Below are 18713 nucleotides of genomic sequence, written 5' to 3'. Positions count from 1 at the left end.
AAAAAACAATAACAATCAAACACTGTGGTGAAGGCATAATGAAATCCAGACTTAAGACACTGTGGGACCTGAAGTCATGCTTACAAACATACTGATTTGTCTTGATTTGCCGAAATTCCTTCATAACAAATACAAAGAACATCCAGCCATTATTCCACAGTTTGGGATAAAATATCCTTTCTCTAGACTTCATTCATGACCTTCCTGTGACACATGAAACCTCCATATGACATGTCCCCCTCAGAGATCAAAAGTTTAAAGTCCAATAAAAGCTTTTAAACCTGTGGGTCCTTTAACAAAGCTTGTTAGCTTGTTTTATTGGACTTTTCTCTTTTGAGGGTTTGAATGTGTCTCATGATCTGCTGTGGGAATCCATTTGGGCAAAATTCCCACAAAACATACATTCCTATGCAATCTTTTTAACTTTCCCAAGATGTAAATAATAATAAATAAATAATAATAAAACAAATAAATAAAAATATATTTAAAAAAAATATTACAAAGAGGAAATTTACAGAAACCTGTTTAGTATAGTGCAATTTGTTTTGTAACTTCAGCATGTCTTCCATGTCAAGAGAAATTAGTTCAGATGGCATCTATCTCAAAAAAGTATATTATCTGGTGATTTTCAAGACTTTTTTTGCATTTCAACAGCTAAATCTGTTGTATTTTTCCCCGAGTAGCTAGAAAATTAAGGAAAATAGTATGTTGGTATGTGTGACAACACTGCAACATTGAGCGGCCCACTGACGCACTGACGTCAGACGCCGCAACTACGTCACGCGTAAGTACGTACGTCTCATAGAAGTTTGAAACTGACGAAGGGACAAAAATATTTATATAAAAGCCGACGCAAGGGCGCTAAATACAAACGTACCATCAATAAAGTGTGATTTAAAATTCCTATATTTATGAAAGCTTCTTCACAGTCAAGAACCTCTTGGTAAATTCACGCCAGTTGCATTTATTTAATGAAAATAAGTCGAGAGCTAGCTGCTAGCATGCTAACTGCGAAGCTTTAGCAGTCTCGATGAAATCATTGACTGTTATTGTGTTTACTATAGATTTATAAAACATTACAGCAGTGCTGAGCCCGTAAACCGCCGTATTTATTTTTGACGGTATGTTTTATGTCTAAATTGTGAGTTATGTTGTCGGGATAATCAAAAATGTGTGTGCTAATGGGGAGTCAGTGGTGTCTCTTGAATATTATTTTCTGTGCTTGTCAGTTGTTTGCTTTTTTATATAAATTAACTGTCATTGAAGTGTTTTTTGACGTGTGGGGTGAAATCATAAATTGTGTGCATGCTGGACCAGTGATGCAAGGCCTGTGCATCACACAGATATGTGTATCTGTCAAGTGGGTGTGATGTGATTTTATGTGTAAGATGTTTGTGTTTCTATATATATATATATATATATATATATATATATGTATGTATATATATATATATATATATATATATATATATATATATATATATATATATATATATGTATGTATATATATATATATATATTTGTTGTGTGCATTATGTAATCTTTGCGTAACAGTGTAAAAGCTTGGTTTTGTTTTGTTTTCTCCTTTTAGGCTGTGTGTATATGCCATTTCAGGTGTATGTTGTGATTTTGTTTGCTGGAATTATGTGTAACTCTATTTGTGAATTTTACTTTTTGGTGCAGAATGGCTCCTCGGTTGCAGCTGGAAAAAGCTGCTTGGAAGTGGGCAGAGACGGTCAAACCAGAGGACATCACACATGAACATATTGAGTTAGCTTATAGGATTGCCGTGCCGGCATGCAAAAGAGGGACGTGCAGGTAATGTGGTGGCGACAATGATCTGTGTTTACTGTTCTATACTGTTGAGTACATTGACTGTAATTCTGATTTAAAGACACAGTTTTAATGAACACAACTGTGAAAATGTGTTTATTAGTGCATGTGTTAATCACTTCGCCATCTCACCCTAAATATTTTATAATTTTTTGCTGCCACACAGGAGGAACTGTAAAGGAAATCCTAATTGTCTGGTTGGTATTGGGGAGCAATCATGGTTGGGAGAAATTGATGAAAATGCCTTCCACAGCATCGATGACCCAAATTCAGAAAGACGAGATAAGGTACGCCAAATGGCAAAACCGTACAGTAGGTGAATCTGTAGCGTGCTAATACATAAATAATGATATAGTGTTATTTTAGTATTATGTATATTCTATTATTGTATTTATTACGGTTTTAATTCAGCTTTTATATTATTTTATTTATATTTTTAGTTTTCATTAAAATTTTAGTTAAAATTTGATTTCTTCAGCTTTATTTCAGTAGTATAGTAAATAGTAAACTTCAATAGTAAACTTTATAATAGTTTTAGTTTTCATTCACAATAGCAACATTTGTGTGTGTGTTTGTGTGTTCTTGTGTAATATATACAATACAAATTACTAAAACAATTGCTTATTTCATATTATTTTGAAGAATGTGTCAACATCATCAACATTCCAACTGTCTGTGATTGCTCTCTCTGTTGCAGAACACATTTGTGGGCCTAACGAATCTTGGTGCCACATGTTACGTGAACACGTTCCTCCAGGTGTGGTTCCACAATTTGGAGCTTCGCAGAGCCTTATATCTGTTTCAGAATTCCAGAGCAGAAGGGCACAACACGGATTCAGGTGAGGGTCTATTTTTAAAAGGAGTCATATGATGCTTTTTTAAAAATCATTATTTTGTGTATTTGGTGTAACAGAATGTGTTGACATGATTTAATTACATAATTGTAGGTCTTCTATGCCCCTCCTCTCTCAAATGCATAGTCCCTCCTTATGACAAGCACAGTCTGCTCTGATTGGCCAACTGACCCAGTGCATTGTGATTGGAAGAAAACCACAAGCACTTGTCGAAAATGTAATGGCCCTTTTAATAATCTTGAGCTTCATCTTTCATAATAGATGTAAAGACAGTTAATAATATCCTTAGTTTTACCATCTGTTCAAGCCTGAAAGGCAAACAGAGTCGTGTAACAGTACACAAGCCACGGACGGTTAAGACAGATGACTCCACTGTCACTCTCTCTCTCTCTCTCTCTCTCTCTCTCTCTCTCTCTCTCTCTCTCTCTCTCTCTCTCATACACACACAAACACACACAGCGTACACACACACACACATACATGGCGTGCAAAACTCTGCATTTGAACATTCAATAGCAAATACTTAAACTAATAACAAAACATACTTACAGTAGCTGATCCAGAAGCACCAGATAATTGTAGCAAAGTCAGAATAACCTACTCTCCTTGGTTCTTGAAATAGTCATCCATAAAATGCGTTGCTGTTCTGTTGTAAGCAATCATAAAGATTTTTAAATGCATCTACTTTCAGAAGGCCAAATAAAGTGGTTTTGTTTCTCCTAGATACACACACATCTCCCAGGGATGACTGCTTCAACACTAACTGCGGTTACTGAAACCAGCCTTCTTTCTTTGCGTGATCATTTGTGTGGCATTACATAAATATTTTCACATAGTAACGTAGACGTGGGTGCGTGTTAGAATGAGACATTTTAGGGGGGCGTGGCAGAGTCTTGACTTTGAATAACAATATCTCTTTGGATTTGAGACTTTAGTCTTTGGAACTTCACAGATCTTCTTTATGCACCAAGAGCTTGTAACACTCCAAAGAGAAAGGAAAAATGTAAATCGCATCATATGACCCCTTTAAAGCTTGGATAGTTTTATTGTCCACATGCTTTAAAAATATATTATGGTGTTTATTGTAGTGACAGTTACCATTTATTGACTCGTATTCAAATGTTTAAAGCATTACTTTTAGAATTAAATATGTCGAAATGTACTTTTCTAATTTGTGCACATTATTCTACATACCAACAGATTATGAACCACGGACGATATGTGAACATCTCCAGTATCTGTTTGCATTGCTGCAGAACAGCAACAGGCGGTATATCGACCCCTCGGAGCTGGTGAAGGCTCTTGGGCTCGACACAGGACAACAGCAGGTAGGCCAGCACAAGATGGAGCATGTTGGACTGCTCTGGAGTTCATGGAAATGCTCAAAAGGCAGTTTTCGTTTGTTTTTAGGATGCTCAGGAATTCTCCAAACTCTTCCTCTCACTTCTCGAAGACACACTTTCAAAGCAGAAGGACCCAAATCTACAAAATGTCATCCAGCAGCAGTTTTGTGGACAGTTCTCTTACGTTACGGTGTAAGTTATTTTAAATAAATGTTATTTTCAGATTTAGGTTGATTATACTCTCCCTGTGAGTGATGTGTTCAGTCTGTGACATGAACAGTGTTTGATTAATGTAATAATATAGTGATTAATGCTTTTTTGTGTGTGTTATGCCAGATGCAACAAATGTGGACGTGAGTCTCCTCTACCGTCACGATTTTATGAGCTGGAGTTGAACATTCAAGGACACAAAAACCTCACTGAGTGTGTTACAGAGTTTCTCAAGGTGACTGCTCACATTTCTGTGCCTGACAAGCTCTATTTGTCTATGTAGATCAGATATTATGGATTTCAGTGTGTCGTTTCACATGCTGTTTAGGAGGAGAAGCTGGAAGGGGATAATCGCTACTATTGCGAGAGCTGTCAGAGTAAACAGAATGCCACGCGTCGGATCAAGCTCCAGAGTCTTCCCCGCACACTCAATTTTCAGCTCATGCGTTTCGTTTTTGATAGGCGAGTAGCATATTTCATCAATTATCAGACCTGTTACCAAATATTTTATAGACATTTTAATCATTTCTTTCTCTGTTTTTATAGGCAAAGTGGTCATAAAAAGAAGCTCAACACCTTTATTAGTTTTCCTGAAGTTCTTGACATGGGGCCATTTTTGGAAGGAAAAGGTATGCTGTGCATTTAGTATATAATTTTTTTTTTCTTTTTCTTTTTCTTTTTTTTAAGTCTCTTATGCTGACCAATGCTGCATTTATTTGATTTAAAACACAGTAAAAACATATGTATTATGAAATATTATTGCAGTTTAAAATTACTGTTTACTATTTTAATATATTTTAAAAAGTAATTTTCTCTTGTGATGCAAAGCTGAATTTTCAGCATCATTACTGCAGTCTTCAGTGTCACATGATCCTTCAGAAATCATTCTAATACGTGGATTTGCTGCTCAAGAAACATTACTTTTTATCGCTTGGAAAGAGTATTCTTTGTATTCTTTGATGACTAAAAAGTTGTGAAGAGCAACATTTATTTGAAATATAAATATTTTGCTACAATGTAAAATATTTGTTGTCACTTTTGATCAGTTTAATGCTCAATACAAGTATTCGTTTATTTATTTTTTTAATTCTACTGACGGCAGATGTTTTGTATAATAATGTATATCATTTAAGAATGAGATGCAGAACAGGAAATTGTAATCGATTAACATAACTTGATTTTTTTTCTCTTATTTCAGAAGAAGTGTGTACGTATGAGCTCAGTGCGGTGTTGATTCATCGTGGCGTGAGTGCATACTCTGGACACTACATCGCTCATGTAAGAGACGCCCACACTAATGACTGGTACAAATTCAATGATGAGGAGATCGAGAAAATGGAGGGCAAGAAACTTCAGCTGGGCATTGAGGAAGACATCGGTAACAACACATTTTGACCGTTTACTTTGAATGATGTCTCATTTTTCTAGCTACTTTTTTGTGTTGCTTTTACACTTCTAAAAGCATGAAAATATAAAAGTATACTTAATTGCTCATCCTTATTTACATTGCAGCCGAGACCGCCAAGTCTCAAACCCGAAAGCCAAAATGTAGCAAAGGCTATCACTGTTCGAGGAACGCGTACATGTTAGTGTATAAACGACAGACAGAAGAAATTGAACAAACAGAAACTAACGTTGAAGTACCAGGTAAAAACTGACTGAGAAAAACTATATGGACATTATAAATGAATACATCACATTTCTGAGTGTTTTTTTTGGGCAGGTGATGTATAATTTTACACATTTGTCTATTTATTTCACAGTATTTTTTGTAAGTGTTATCTATTTACAATATTACATGTTTAAGATGCATTTGGTTTTTAGCTTTTCTCCAGAAGCTGGTTGACCAGGACAACAAGAAGTTTGAGGAGTGGTGCAATGAAATGGCAGACATGCGAAAGCAGAGTGTTGACAAAGGCAAAGCCAAACATGAGGAGGTGAAGGAGCTCTACGAATTGTTACCCACGGAAGACGGTCCGTAAAAATGCCCCGTGCATTAGTTTCTCTGAAAATATGAACTTTTAAATCTCCCTTTTTTCAATCTTAAAAATATGTTTGTTATATTTGCACTGCCGTTTAGAAGTTTGGGATTGGTATGATTATTATAATTTTGTTTTAAGTTTCATTTTTAAAAGCCTCGTCTGCTTACCAAGGCTTTTTTTGATCAAAGACAGTAAAAACAGTAATGCTGTGGTATATTCTATACAATTAAAAACAATTGTTTTCTATTTTAATATACCGTAAGTTAAAATGCTATTTATTCCTATGATGCAAAGCTAAATTTCCAGCATCTTTGCTCCAGTCTTCAGTGTCACATGATGCTTTTAATATGCTGATTTTTTTTTTTAATAATGAAGCATTTCCAGTTATTTTCAGTGTTAAAAACAGTGGCCTTACTTAATAATTTTATCATCCGTTATAAAATATTTGACCATTTCTTTGAAGAATAAAAAGTTCAAAAGAACAGAATATTTGAAATAGAAATAGTTTCTTAACATTTAAAAAGTCTTCACTTTGACTTCTGATCAAAAGTATTAATTTCTGACTGACCCCAAACTTTTGAACAATAGTGTAACCAGTTTGAAGGCTTTTGTATTTGTATAAAAGCATTAATTTTAAATTTTCATTAAGAAATGAATGTTTGGATCCTCCTGTGTGGTTATAGGCCTGTCGTATGAATTTGTGCCTCTGGAGTGGCTCAAGAAATGGCTTGATGACTCCACGTCCATCAAGGAAATTGACAACAGCCAGTTCCTGTGCTCCCACGGCAAACTGCACCCAGACAAGATCGGAGAGGTCAAAAGAATATCATCCAAGGCCGCTGATCTCCTTTTCAGCCGCTACGGAGGAGTATCTAGACTAGGCCGTAAGATTTTCTTTCATCAAAGCTTTTAATTGAATTACTGTGTTTTATCCTTGTATTCATTGATCCTGGATGCTGTTTAGAGTCCTCTCTCTGCAGAGACTGTGTCACTCAGCGATGTCGGGTGATCAGACTGAAGAACCAGCTGAATGAAGACTACAGAGAGGTCATGAATCTTGTCAAAACCTCTTTGAAAAGGTATGAGTGCACATTATTTGCTTTTTTAATCTGGATCTCCAGCAGATAGTGTTATTTCACTTATTTTAGTAGGTGCAGTTATAGTTTTTATGATTTTGAATTTGCTTTTATTTTAATATTTTTTATTTTCATGTCAATTTTGATGTTTCTGCATTTTTAATTGTTTATTTTTTTTTACATTACATTACATAAATCTAATAAATATTGCCATGGCATCTAAATAAAAAAGTTTTTTTTTTTATTCAGTTAATGTTTTTTTATTTTGATTTATTTATGGTTTTAGTTTCAGTTAATTCAATTCAGTAGACTTTTGCTGAAGCTGATCTGGTGTTTATATTGGGTGTATTTAGTGATGAATCAGGTTTCTGGATCGGTAAGGCTTCTCTAAGGAGCTGGAGACAGTTGGCATTAGACCAGCTAGAGGAAGACGAGGAGGAAACCAAACACAACAACAGCAAAGTTAACGGAGAGAAAAGTAGCAGTGCGGGAGCTAAAGGTACTGAGGCTTACAGATGTTGACTGTAGCTTTCACTCTTAGTCTTGTAATTATTATCTTTGTGTCTTTTTGTTAGCCGATGGAGTTAAAGGAGATAATGAAGACAGGGATGGTGAAGAGATGAAGAACTTTAATGAAGACATTCTCTGTTATCATGGTTTGTTTTCTCTGTGGATAAAACTGAAACTAAATGAAACATTTACAATATTTTGTGGTGCCTTGATCCTGTTAAAGTCATGAACAAAAATCCTGAATGAACATTTTATATGAATAAAACATTTGAATAAATTAATGTTTACTTCATTGAAATATTTGAATTTGTGTATTATTCATTAGCAAGGTTGGTTTATGTAATTGTATTGTTTCTTTCTCCCTCAGGTGGTCTGAATATACTAGAGAATGACAGGCGGCTGGTTTCTGCTGAGGTGTGGAATAAACTGCGGATGTATTTCCCCAAAGCTCCAGAATTCACGCAAAATAACGAGGCCTGTCAGCAGTGCATGGTGAGAAATTAATGCACAACTGTCATAGGGGACACCCAAAACCATGTGAGCTGCTTACTGAGCACTTTTGGGCAAAGTTTTTAAGACTGAATGTGTATTTCAGAGGCTGGAAAGAGAAGGGAAAGAAAATGAGGCTTTGAATAGAATGATGGCAAACGAACAAAAGAGCTCCCTCCTTAACCTCTTCCAGGAGAAGAATCGACCCACACTGCAGAAATGGCCACAGGTGACACCAGTTTCCACAAATAAAGTTTTTTTGAGTAATATAAATATCTTACAGTAGAAAGGGTGAACATAAGAGTCTCATTCTTATTTTCAGTTCACTGAATTTGGTTTGAATTGTGTTTTAGGAGACAGAAGTTCTTTATGTTGTACCCCATTACTTTGTGGATGAATGGAGGAAATTTATCAGGTAATTTTTTTTTTTTTGTAAGATAATTTTTCAGTCTAAAATTTTTAATTTTGATATTTCCTAAACGATTGTAATGTCTTCTGTTATACCTGATCACCACAGGAGGCCAGCAAAGGGCAACCCAGTGTCCAATGTGGGGAACAGTCTCCTGCTCTGTCCTCACGGAGGCTTCATGTTCACATATGACTCCATGCTGCAAGGAGACGCTCAACAGTGAGTTACTCACACTCCTAACCTCTCAAATGTCAGCAAATCAGCATATTAGAATGATTTCTGAAGGATCATGTGACACGGAAGTCTGGAGTAATGATGTTGTAATAATATTTCACAATGATACAATTTTACTGTGTTTTTAATCAATTAAATGCAGCCTCTCTGAGTATAAGAGAATTTTTACAATTTAAAAATATTACGGACCCCAAACTTGTAAACAATGTACGTTTCTTTATACATGTCAATTTTTATCTAAATAATCAACTATCCATTTCAAAAGCAGTTTCAAGTCTGAGTGTTTGTGTCTGTCAATGCACAGTATAGCACTTCTCTGGCCTGATGAATGGGAGGTGATCAGCAAAATGTTTCTGGTGGACCAGGCCATCTCCATATGTCGGATTCATGACAAGACACAAGACAATGGCAATGTCCTATACCAGACTCATCCAGGTGAGCTAAACTGTCAACGCTGAGTCAGTAGTTTCTCCAAGGTCCCTCAAACAGACATTATATTTCATGTGAGAATGTGTGTCGTGCTCTTAGATCTGTGTCGGGAATGCAGAGAAGGCTTCATATTCCAGCAGCAGAGGGACATGAGGGAGTACGCACAGGCCACAGTGTATGTCCGCAAAGTCACAGACAAGAAAAGGGTGAGTTTTTGCATGATCACATGCCTCAATTTAACCAGAAACACTATGAGTGTGCAACCAGGAATAACACATCTGAGCCCTTTTCTTTCTCTCCTGTGGATGATTAAGGAATCAGCTCCTGAGTTCAGTGTGAGTGGGTCAGATGTGGAAGACGAAAGAGAAGAGCCAAAGATGGATGGAGAGAAAGATCCAGACTTCAGTCAGGTATGTTTTAAGATGATCTCTTGTCTATCTGTCTGTCTGTCTGTCTGTCTGACTGTTTATCTCACTGTCTATGCATGTCTATATGTCTATCTGTCTATCTGACTGTCTATGCATGTCTATCTGTCTGTCTGTCTGTCTATCTATCTATCTATCTATCTATCTATCTATCTATCTATCTATCTATCTATCTATCTATCTATCTATCTATATCTCATGCCCCCATGTTTAAATCAGTCTGAGGTTGGAGCCAAACGTCAGAAGCTGGATGAGAGCACCTCTCTTTCTGTGGCCCCCGTGACCGCTGTTTCCAAGTCAGGCATCAGGAGGAGCACAAGGCACAGGAAACTCCGTGGGGAGAAAGCCCTCATAGTCTCTGCCAACCAGACACTCAAAGAGCTGAAGATCCAGGTCTGTTAGTGCAATATCTATTAAGTATTTAAACTTTTTTATGTGATGCAGCATGAAGTCTTATTTGTAATGACTGTGTCCACAGATCATGCATGCATTCTCTGTGGCTCCATTCGATCAAAACCTCTCCATAGACGGACGCTGTTTAACAGATGACTCCGCCACACTAGGAAGTCTTGGAGTCATTCCAGAGAGCATCATTTGCCTTAAGGTAAGTCTCGACTCATTCTCTCACATTGGCTCTCACAAGTCTCTTCTGCTCATTTATTTGATCTAAAATACAGTAAAACAGTAATATTGTAAAATATTATTACAGTTGAATTTTCAGCATCATTACTCCAGGCTTCAGCGTCACATGATCCTTTTAGAAATCAATAATATTGCTTAATATTTTAGGGAAACTGATCATTTTTTTATGGTCTCAATATATAGAAAGTTCAAAAGAATAGCATTATAAATGTTTGGATTTTTAAAAATGTGTGCTCTGAATAAAAGTATTTATTTCAATGAAAATAAATTGGTAAACGGTAATGTAGGTTTGTTTTAAAGGATTATTTACTAAGCCTTTTTCTTTTACAGGCTGATGAACCCATTGCTGATTATGCTGCAATGGATGATGTTTATCAAGGTAAGTGCTTCTTATGTAAGATTAAATTCTCTTACCTGTATGTCTCATTTCCAACACCTGTTTTTTGATACAGTGTTTTTTTTTTCTAGTCTGTATGCCTGAAGAAGGATTTAAAGGTATGAATATGCAATTGTGATCATTTCAGACATGCAAAGCCTTTGTGAAAGAATCCAGAACATTTTTCATGTTCTATTATATTTGTTTCCTATCTTTCAGGCACTGGGCTGTTAGGGCACTGAGTGAGGCTCCAGATGTGGAACAATGCTGATGATGTCTGAGCAAGGATAACGCTTGAATTACACATAGATGTTCAATCTTGGGAAGTCTTTTTATTTTCTTTTATGGTTTCATTTTTTATTTCGTTGTTGAATGTTGCAACAACTCAAAAGTGTCATTTTGCTTTAAAACATCATGCTCGCTTTTAATATTGAAAGATGTTGATGCATTCTGCAAGATTTTGTGGTCGTACTTAACATGACTGTGAAAAATACGGGTCGAGATTTCCTCAAAGGACGTTCCATTTCAAGGAAAATAAGAATTCCTCCTTGTTTGTTGCAATGTCATGTTCAGAGATTATGGTCTGATCATATTTTGTGTGTTAAACAGTAAGTCTCTGTAAATTCTTTGTTGAAAAGAAGCTTGTGACGGCACTGCAATAGAGCTCGTACATATTTAAGAATGCATGAGCAACTTGAATATTAAAAAATATTTAGTCATTGTTTCGTTAAAGTAAATAACCTCGTCAAGGCGTCTAAAAAGATGAGGATAAATAAGACACATTTCCAGAAGTGGGAAATATTACAGCATTGCTAAATAGTTTAGACATGTTCTGCTACTTGAAATATAAAGCAGGCATTTGTGTGAACTTTTCTGTATGTTCTTTCATATGGGCAATAAATATTCTTTTTACATCTTCAGATGTGCAGTTTATGCGTAAAACTGCAGAAATTGTACTTTTATAGGAGCATTTATATTTATTTGTGTGAAACGTGCATGTTGTAGGGTTGTACGCTTCTGGTCCACTCAGCATCTTAAAACAGTGGGGGAAAACCCCACATACGTTTAAGCATTTTGACACAGAGCTCCCATATATTACATATTAATCTGCTATGAAAGATGTTTTAATGAACAAATTCAAAAATGTGTTCCCAACTTACACAGTGGCTGGTATTTATTTAGGGGGGAAAAAATAACATTTTATAGTTTATTTTGCAGTTTAACTGCAACATCTCTCCAAAGGATGAAAACATCTTTAAGGAGAAAACTGCTAAGATTGAAAACTTGATAAAACGTTCCTGAGATGTTTATTAAAAAATAAAAATCTAATTATCACAGTTGCATAATAAATTTATAATATATTTCCATCCAATTTTAGGAACTGAGATGCGTCATTTTATTTGATATTTTGCTGGTGACAGCATTGAATTGCTGGGTCCCAAGTGGTTAATACAAAAATAAAATGTTTTGGATTGATTTACAACTATAAACCTATCTGTAGCGATTCAAGACAAAACAATACAGCTCAAATGCAATGAAGGAGATTTTCATGTAATTAAAACACACAATATTCGTGCTTTTTTTTAACATAAAATCATAAAGCTTTTTGACTGCGTGTACGTGACTACATGATTGCTGTTTATGGAGGAGAATTTGTGTGTTACTAATCCTTTCAAAGCTTCCCGAAAAACCAGCTGTTCATTATACGCATGCGTATATAAAAGGAACGCAACTTTTAACGCGCATGCGCATGATCGCAATATTTTGGGCTGAATCTTTCTTTATTGCGCAGCGCAATGTGGTCCTTCGAATGAGTTTAAATAAAGAGCCGGTCAGCCGGATGATTTGAATTTAAAGGTAAAGAGGAAGTGTGAAGCTGTAGTGTACTGTGTGAGGCACAGTAATTTTGCTCTAAGATTGTGCTGTTTGTACGTTTTGCCGGTTTTATTTTTTTATATTAGCAGCAAATAGCATGTCAGGTTAGCTGAAAACAGAAATGTCACTCACTGCACGCGATTATGGCATCATTTAGCTTATGTAGTTAAGTTTTCGTTGTTGTCGTAATAAAAAATAAAAAAAATTTACTGCCTTTTAAGTTATTATATATTATGTGAAGCAATATCCTTATGATCATACTTGGAATAAACAGGCTAAAAAGACTCCCTGTCAGTTTTTATAACAGCTGATGTCTTGTGTTTTCATTTTACTTGTCAAAATAATCATATGCTTTTAGAGCAGTTATGTCATAACCAGAGATGTTATGTAACATTTGCTGTAGTCTAGACACTGCATGAGTAGATTCCTGTCAAGAACATACTTTTATTTAGGAACAGTGTATGAATATTTCACTCCAAAATAATTCAGGGTCATCTCTGAGCATAGTGTGAATATTCATACTTAGTATTTTTATCTGGTTTTCCATTACAAATATCTAGAAATTCTTAAACCATGATGAAATTAAGTGAGTTTATCTGTCACTAATAATAATAATAATTATTAAATTATAATGATATTAATATATAATTATATTAATAATTATATATATATATATATATATATATATATATATATATATATATATATATATATATATAATTATTTTCTCAACCCCTTTCAGTGAGTTGAGAAAAATAAACTTTATTCAAAGGTAAATCATTAAAAACATTTTTTAGCCCATTGACATTTTTTTTTTTTCACTTTGCAGATTAACACACTTAATTTGGATGCATTTTTCTCTCGTCCCTCTCTCCAGGTACAAAATGGAGCTCCCAAACTACAGCCGACAGCTCATGCAGCAACTGCGTGCTCTACGAAAAGAGAAGTTTTGCGACTGTTCCATCCTGGTGGGTGAGACCACACACCCTGCTCACAAACTAGTGCTGGCGGCCTCCAGTATGTTATTTAAGATAAATAACATACTGACATAAGCCAAGATAATCTGTATTAACCACTGATCTTTAATATAGAACATAGTCATATATAGATCAGTGGTATTAACGCTTCCTCCAGTGAAAAAGTCTATCCCCTGTTGTATTCTTATATCAGAATCCACCAACTTTTTTTTGATTAGATTGGTTTTGGACAGTTTTTTGCTTGTAAAGGTTGCCTGATCTTAACATTTTTCACTGGAGAAAGCAACATTATGGATAGAGGACTACTTAGCCATATGGCACAGTTTTTTAGCCAGAAGCATAAGGGCAAAAAGCAAAAAAAAAAAAAAGTGTCTTGATGGAGTTGTTACATTGTACAAACCATGTAATTTCTTTCACTAGTGTCTGTTCTTCCTAAGGTAGCGCTGCAGTGCTGTTCTGCTCCATCCTCTGGAGAGGTGGTGGAAAGGTTGTTATGTAAACTCCGAGAGATGACCATAAGTGAAGAAACGTTTCTGATGCTGCCGCATGAGGTGAAGGAAAGCTCCTCAGATCTGCTTCAGGTTCTGGAGGCCCTGAAAGGTGCAAGGGGTATGAATGAAGAGCAAAACTTGGCAACATCCATTTCATCATACAGCATATTCCTTTAGCTAACACTTCTGATGACTGCTGCTTTGTCAGATAAACCAACAGAAGACAGCAGTGGGATGGATTTGTTGAACCTTAGAATGGGTCCAGATATGAATGCAAATGAGAAAGAGGTACCTTTTGAAGTTTTACAGTGAATTCCATTCAAGGAAGCAGCTTTTAAACATATTCATTTGTGTCCATTCAGTGTACTGGAGCTCTGCTGGCAGAGACAGGAGATGCTGAGGTGGTTGGAAGGCTGATATCTGCAGCATTGGACGGTTCGCTTCAGGTGCTGTCTGTTTGGAGGCTTCTGCAGGAGGTCAAGGAGAAACCAAACGCTCAAAAACTTCTGCTAACCAGTGAGTGTCAAACAGCTTTTGAATCAACACACTGCTTTTGGTCACTACTCTGACATTCACTGAAAGGATGAGTCAATTCTAAAAAAAGAAGCATCTTAATTAGCCCTATAAATATTTTGCTGTTTCGTTTTTTAGGTAAATACATAGATGTGCTCTTCAAGCCCAAATCACTCATTCTGGAAACAATCAGTGACATTACCCTGCTCGAACAAGGTTTGGATGCTATGGATCATGGGACAGAACAAGTTCGGAGGTAAAAAATGAAGGAAAATATACTAAATATATTAATATAATATAAATATTTTAGTTGCTTTAATTTGCATAGACACACACACACACACACACACACAAACTTTTGAAAGTTTAAGTTCAGTACGATTTTTTTAATGTAATTAATGTAATCCTGTGTGCTCAGGAAACATTTCTTATTAACAGTGTTGAAAACCATTCTTAATATTTTTGTGGAAATGGTGAAAATTTTTTCATGATTCTGTGATGAATGTAAAGTCCAAAAGAACTGTGTTTATATGAAATAGAAAACATATTATTTAATAATATGTATAATTTTCTTTAGTGTCACTTTTGATCAATTTAATGTGTCCTTGTAGAATAAAGGTATTTCTCTATAATATGCACAGATGAATAAAACAAAATAAAAAAATTATACTCTGGCACCTTTTCAACATACTATAAATTAGAATAATAAACTACAGTAATTGCATAATGTTGTGTTTCCTACAGAATTTAGTTTTTTTTGGGTAAAGGAGCATAAGTACAGTATATAAAATACAATACAACATTATATAACATTATTTTTGTGTGTCCCAGTTTCTGCAGAGCTGTCGGAGAGCCGATGGCGAGCTGGAGTCAGTTCAACAGACTGTGGAGAGAGTTTTGAGTCGTGACTCAGAGTTTGCCAGCTGCTGTCTGCCAACCAGCAGAACTTCCCACAGCTGAAAGACCTCAGACATACTGGTGAAGGACTTCTCCATACATAGAGATTTCTGTTCATGATACGAAAGTTCGGCATCACTTTTGAAAGCAACCTTTACATTTTATCCATATTCAAAACAGGGCCTCTGTCGGATTCTGACTGTCCTGCAAAATTCGGTGTTGAGCAGGATGGATTTACAGCTGACTCTGAGATTCCAAAACAAAAGGCTGTTCATGTGTCCTACCGCTGCGAGTGGTGTAATAAGGCGTTTGATTTAAAGTGCTGTCTGATAAAGCATTGGAAAGGCTGTGCCCTCGTGCCGGGGAAAGAGCAGCTCTGCTCCGAGTGTTCAAAGGTGTTTGTGACGCTAAAGAGCCTTCACAAGCACTGCATGGATGTCCATAAAGGCCCTCCAGCTAAGAAGAAGAAAACAGAACTAGTAGCATGTGACATGTGCAACAAGACTTTCAAACACTCTTCAGGTATATGACGATCCTTTTCAAGACTTTCAGACTCTGGCTGTTAATGTATGCGCTCCAGAAATGTTAAGCTTTGGTGCTCACACAGGTGACGCAGATTCAAGGCCAGCCTGCAACAGGGTCTCCATCACATTCCTCTTATAAATAATGATTTAGTACTTCTCTCAAAACTACTTGTTTACTTAATTGGGAACTTGAAGCCGTTATTTTAATAAAATGTGTAATTAGTAGTATAATAATATTTATATTAATATTTAACTTTAATAAGAACAAAAACGATTGTTGAAGTTAAGTATAATAAAAATATTTATATTATCATATTACAAATTTTATTATGAAAATTAATCAGTCATATAATCATTAAGCTAACATGTTATTGAAAACACTAAATTTTGTTATTGATTATTAAATTAATTATAACATCAATCAATATGATGATGATATACACTATTTATAGTTGCATTATTAGTATTAGTAGCATTGCTAGTATTATTATTAATTTTTATTTATTTTATTTTATTATTTAATTTATTATTTAACTTTTGTATCATAAACGCACAGAACATTTCGAGGAGAGGCCGTACGCGTGCGAGGAGTGCGGGGCGAAGTTTGCTGCGACCTTGTCTCTGAAGAACCACATGCGTCTACACACGGGAGAAGACCCTTCCACTGCAAACACTGACATGAGCTTTTCTGTGGATGCTGCTCTCTCCTACCACACCAAGAAGAAGCATGCTGAGGGTGCGATGGTTCTAACAGTTTTTGTGTTTTTTTTATATCATGCTTTGATGTGAAAACCAACAAGGCAACATTGCAAAATCTGCATTTGCAGGTAAAATGTACTGCTGTCAGTACTGACACTCCTCTTCCGCACACACACGGGAGACTAGGAAAAACGTATGTCTGCAGGGAATGCAGCAGAGGCTTCAAACAAGCCAATGGGCTGTCCATCCACCTGTAGAACTTTCACAGAGTCACATGATGTATCTCACTCTCTAATAAACACAAACTCAACTAATGACATGTTATCTGTCCCATCAGACATTACAGAACCACATGACTGCCAGAAATGCCAGGTGAGTTTCTCTTCTCTGGACGAACTCCGACAGCACATCCAGGAGGTGCATCCAAAAGAGCTGCACCAATGTCCTGAGTGCAGCAAGATCTTCAACAGCCAAGCCAATCTGGAGAAACACATGAACATTCATGAAGGCAATAAACCTTACAGCTGCAAGACGTGTAAAAAGTCCTATCGGGTAAGAACATCACACCTCATCTGTTGAATGATACAGTATTTCTCTCCAATCGAAAATACATTTTCAGTGTAACTCTCTTTTTGTGGAATTTGCTTAGAAGGACAATGTTTTTGCATAAAACATGCAAGTACTGGACCCCAAAATGTAGTTTGAGACTTAATCTACACATAAATATATATTAATATAGTTCAGATACAAAATTATCTTTATGATCTTTTTTAATCATCTAAATGATAAAAAAAACCAAGGCTACATTTATTTGATCAAAATGCAGTAAAAACAGTAATAATATGAAATGTTATAAGTAAAAAAAAACAATCTCTATATATATTACTTATTTTAATTTATTCCTGCTATGCATAGCTAAATTTTAAGCATTAATATTCCAGCAGATTTTCTGCTAAAGAACCATTTCTAACAATATTAAAAGTAATAGAGATGCTTACTATTTTTGTGGTACTAATATTTGTATTTTATTCTATTTAAAATCTATATTTAAAAAATAATCATTTAGTCTCTTTTACTGTTTCAGACGCTCTCTGGTCTGTGGTACCACAATCGTACGGCTAACCCTGAGAGTGCCTCTGCCCAGGGCAACAAAGCCGTTAAATCACTGCTGCAGTGTGACAAGTGTGACAAGTGTGACAAGACATTCAGCAACCGAAACAGTCTGCTGAAACACCAGATAACCAATCACACAGGTAAGGACAGGAGTGAACACCGATCCTAGCAAATGAGATACTGTTATTGTTACTGCGTATTTTCGGAAGTGTGCAAAGTATGTTTATGTATTATTTATTTAGGTGGTTTAAGATTAATACTGCAGTATTTTTGTTGGACATACATAGTACATTAAAATATTTAATATTAAGATCATACCATATCTGTTTTACTTAAACATGTTGTATGTAACTTTTTGAGTGTACCAAAACATAAAAACACCATAATATATTTGCAGATATTTAGGAAACATTCCAAGTTCTCACCTACCTGTTTTTTCTGAAAAACAACACTACAGCCAGTTCTACTTTGAAAATCTGCATTTCTGTCATTCCTGTTGCTTTTCCTCAATCTGAGTGAAAACTTAGGAGGGGCGGGAGAAACAATATTTTGAATTTGGACTGCAGTACCCATTTCAACCGCCAATTGAGATGTCTCAACAGATGTCTAAATATTATTAAATCATTAAAGGTGCGGTATGTAATGCGCACCTTTAATGATTTAATAATATTTAGCTACAAAAATAATTATAATAAACACTAAAAGTATTAGTGTTGTTATTAGTATTATTGGTGTGATTATCATTATTATTAATAATTAAATAAGTGTTTATATTCACACATTATTTTTGTTGTGATAACAATATTGGTATA

The 18713-nt window shown here is 35.5% G+C and overlaps 1 protein-coding gene and 1 pseudogene across 5 annotated transcripts; both read left to right on the top strand.

The window, feature by feature from the left end:
- Nucleotides 1–765: 765 nt before the first annotated feature.
- On the top strand, nucleotides 766–11731 carry LOC113055364 (ubiquitin carboxyl-terminal hydrolase 48-like). 5 transcript variants are annotated; one of them, XM_026221628.1, is made up of 29 exons: nucleotides 791–943; nucleotides 1065–1121; nucleotides 1684–1818; nucleotides 2000–2120; nucleotides 2531–2672; nucleotides 3888–4015; nucleotides 4098–4222; nucleotides 4367–4475; nucleotides 4569–4702; nucleotides 4787–4869; nucleotides 5439–5618; nucleotides 5753–5887; nucleotides 6065–6214; nucleotides 6906–7106; nucleotides 7187–7301; nucleotides 7652–7797; nucleotides 7874–7954; nucleotides 8176–8300; nucleotides 8404–8526; nucleotides 8651–8712; nucleotides 8815–8925; nucleotides 9245–9375; nucleotides 9469–9575; nucleotides 9684–9779; nucleotides 10014–10187; nucleotides 10273–10398; nucleotides 10767–10815; nucleotides 10905–10931; nucleotides 11032–11731. In XM_026221628.1, exons 3-29 carry the CDS (start codon nucleotides 1685–1687, stop codon nucleotides 11052–11054), a joined length of 3138 nt encoding a protein of 1045 aa, XP_026077413.1. In that variant the 5' UTR covers nucleotides 791–943; nucleotides 1065–1121; nucleotide 1684; the 3' UTR covers nucleotides 11055–11731. The 5 variants fall into 5 exon arrangements, with proteins under 5 accessions (XP_026077415.1, XP_026077413.1, XP_026077414.1 ...); XM_026221630.1 differs by lacking the exons at nucleotides 791–943; nucleotides 1065–1121 and adding an exon at nucleotides 766–784; XM_026221629.1 differs by lacking the exon at nucleotides 1065–1121.
- A 108-nt stretch (nucleotides 11732–11839) lies between these two features.
- On the top strand, nucleotides 11840–18215 carry LOC113055376 (zinc finger and BTB domain-containing protein 40-like; annotated as a pseudogene).
- Nucleotides 18216–18713: the final 498 nt, after the last annotated feature.

The sequence above is a fragment of the Carassius auratus genome, chromosome 36 (genome assembly GCF_003368295.1).
Source record: "Carassius auratus strain Wakin chromosome 36, ASM336829v1, whole genome shotgun sequence".
In the NCBI taxonomy this organism is placed as follows: Eukaryota; Metazoa; Chordata; class Actinopteri; order Cypriniformes; family Cyprinidae; genus Carassius; species Carassius auratus.
The sequence above is the reverse complement of the archived record's forward strand: the minus strand, read 5'-3'. Positions and strand labels throughout refer to the sequence as shown.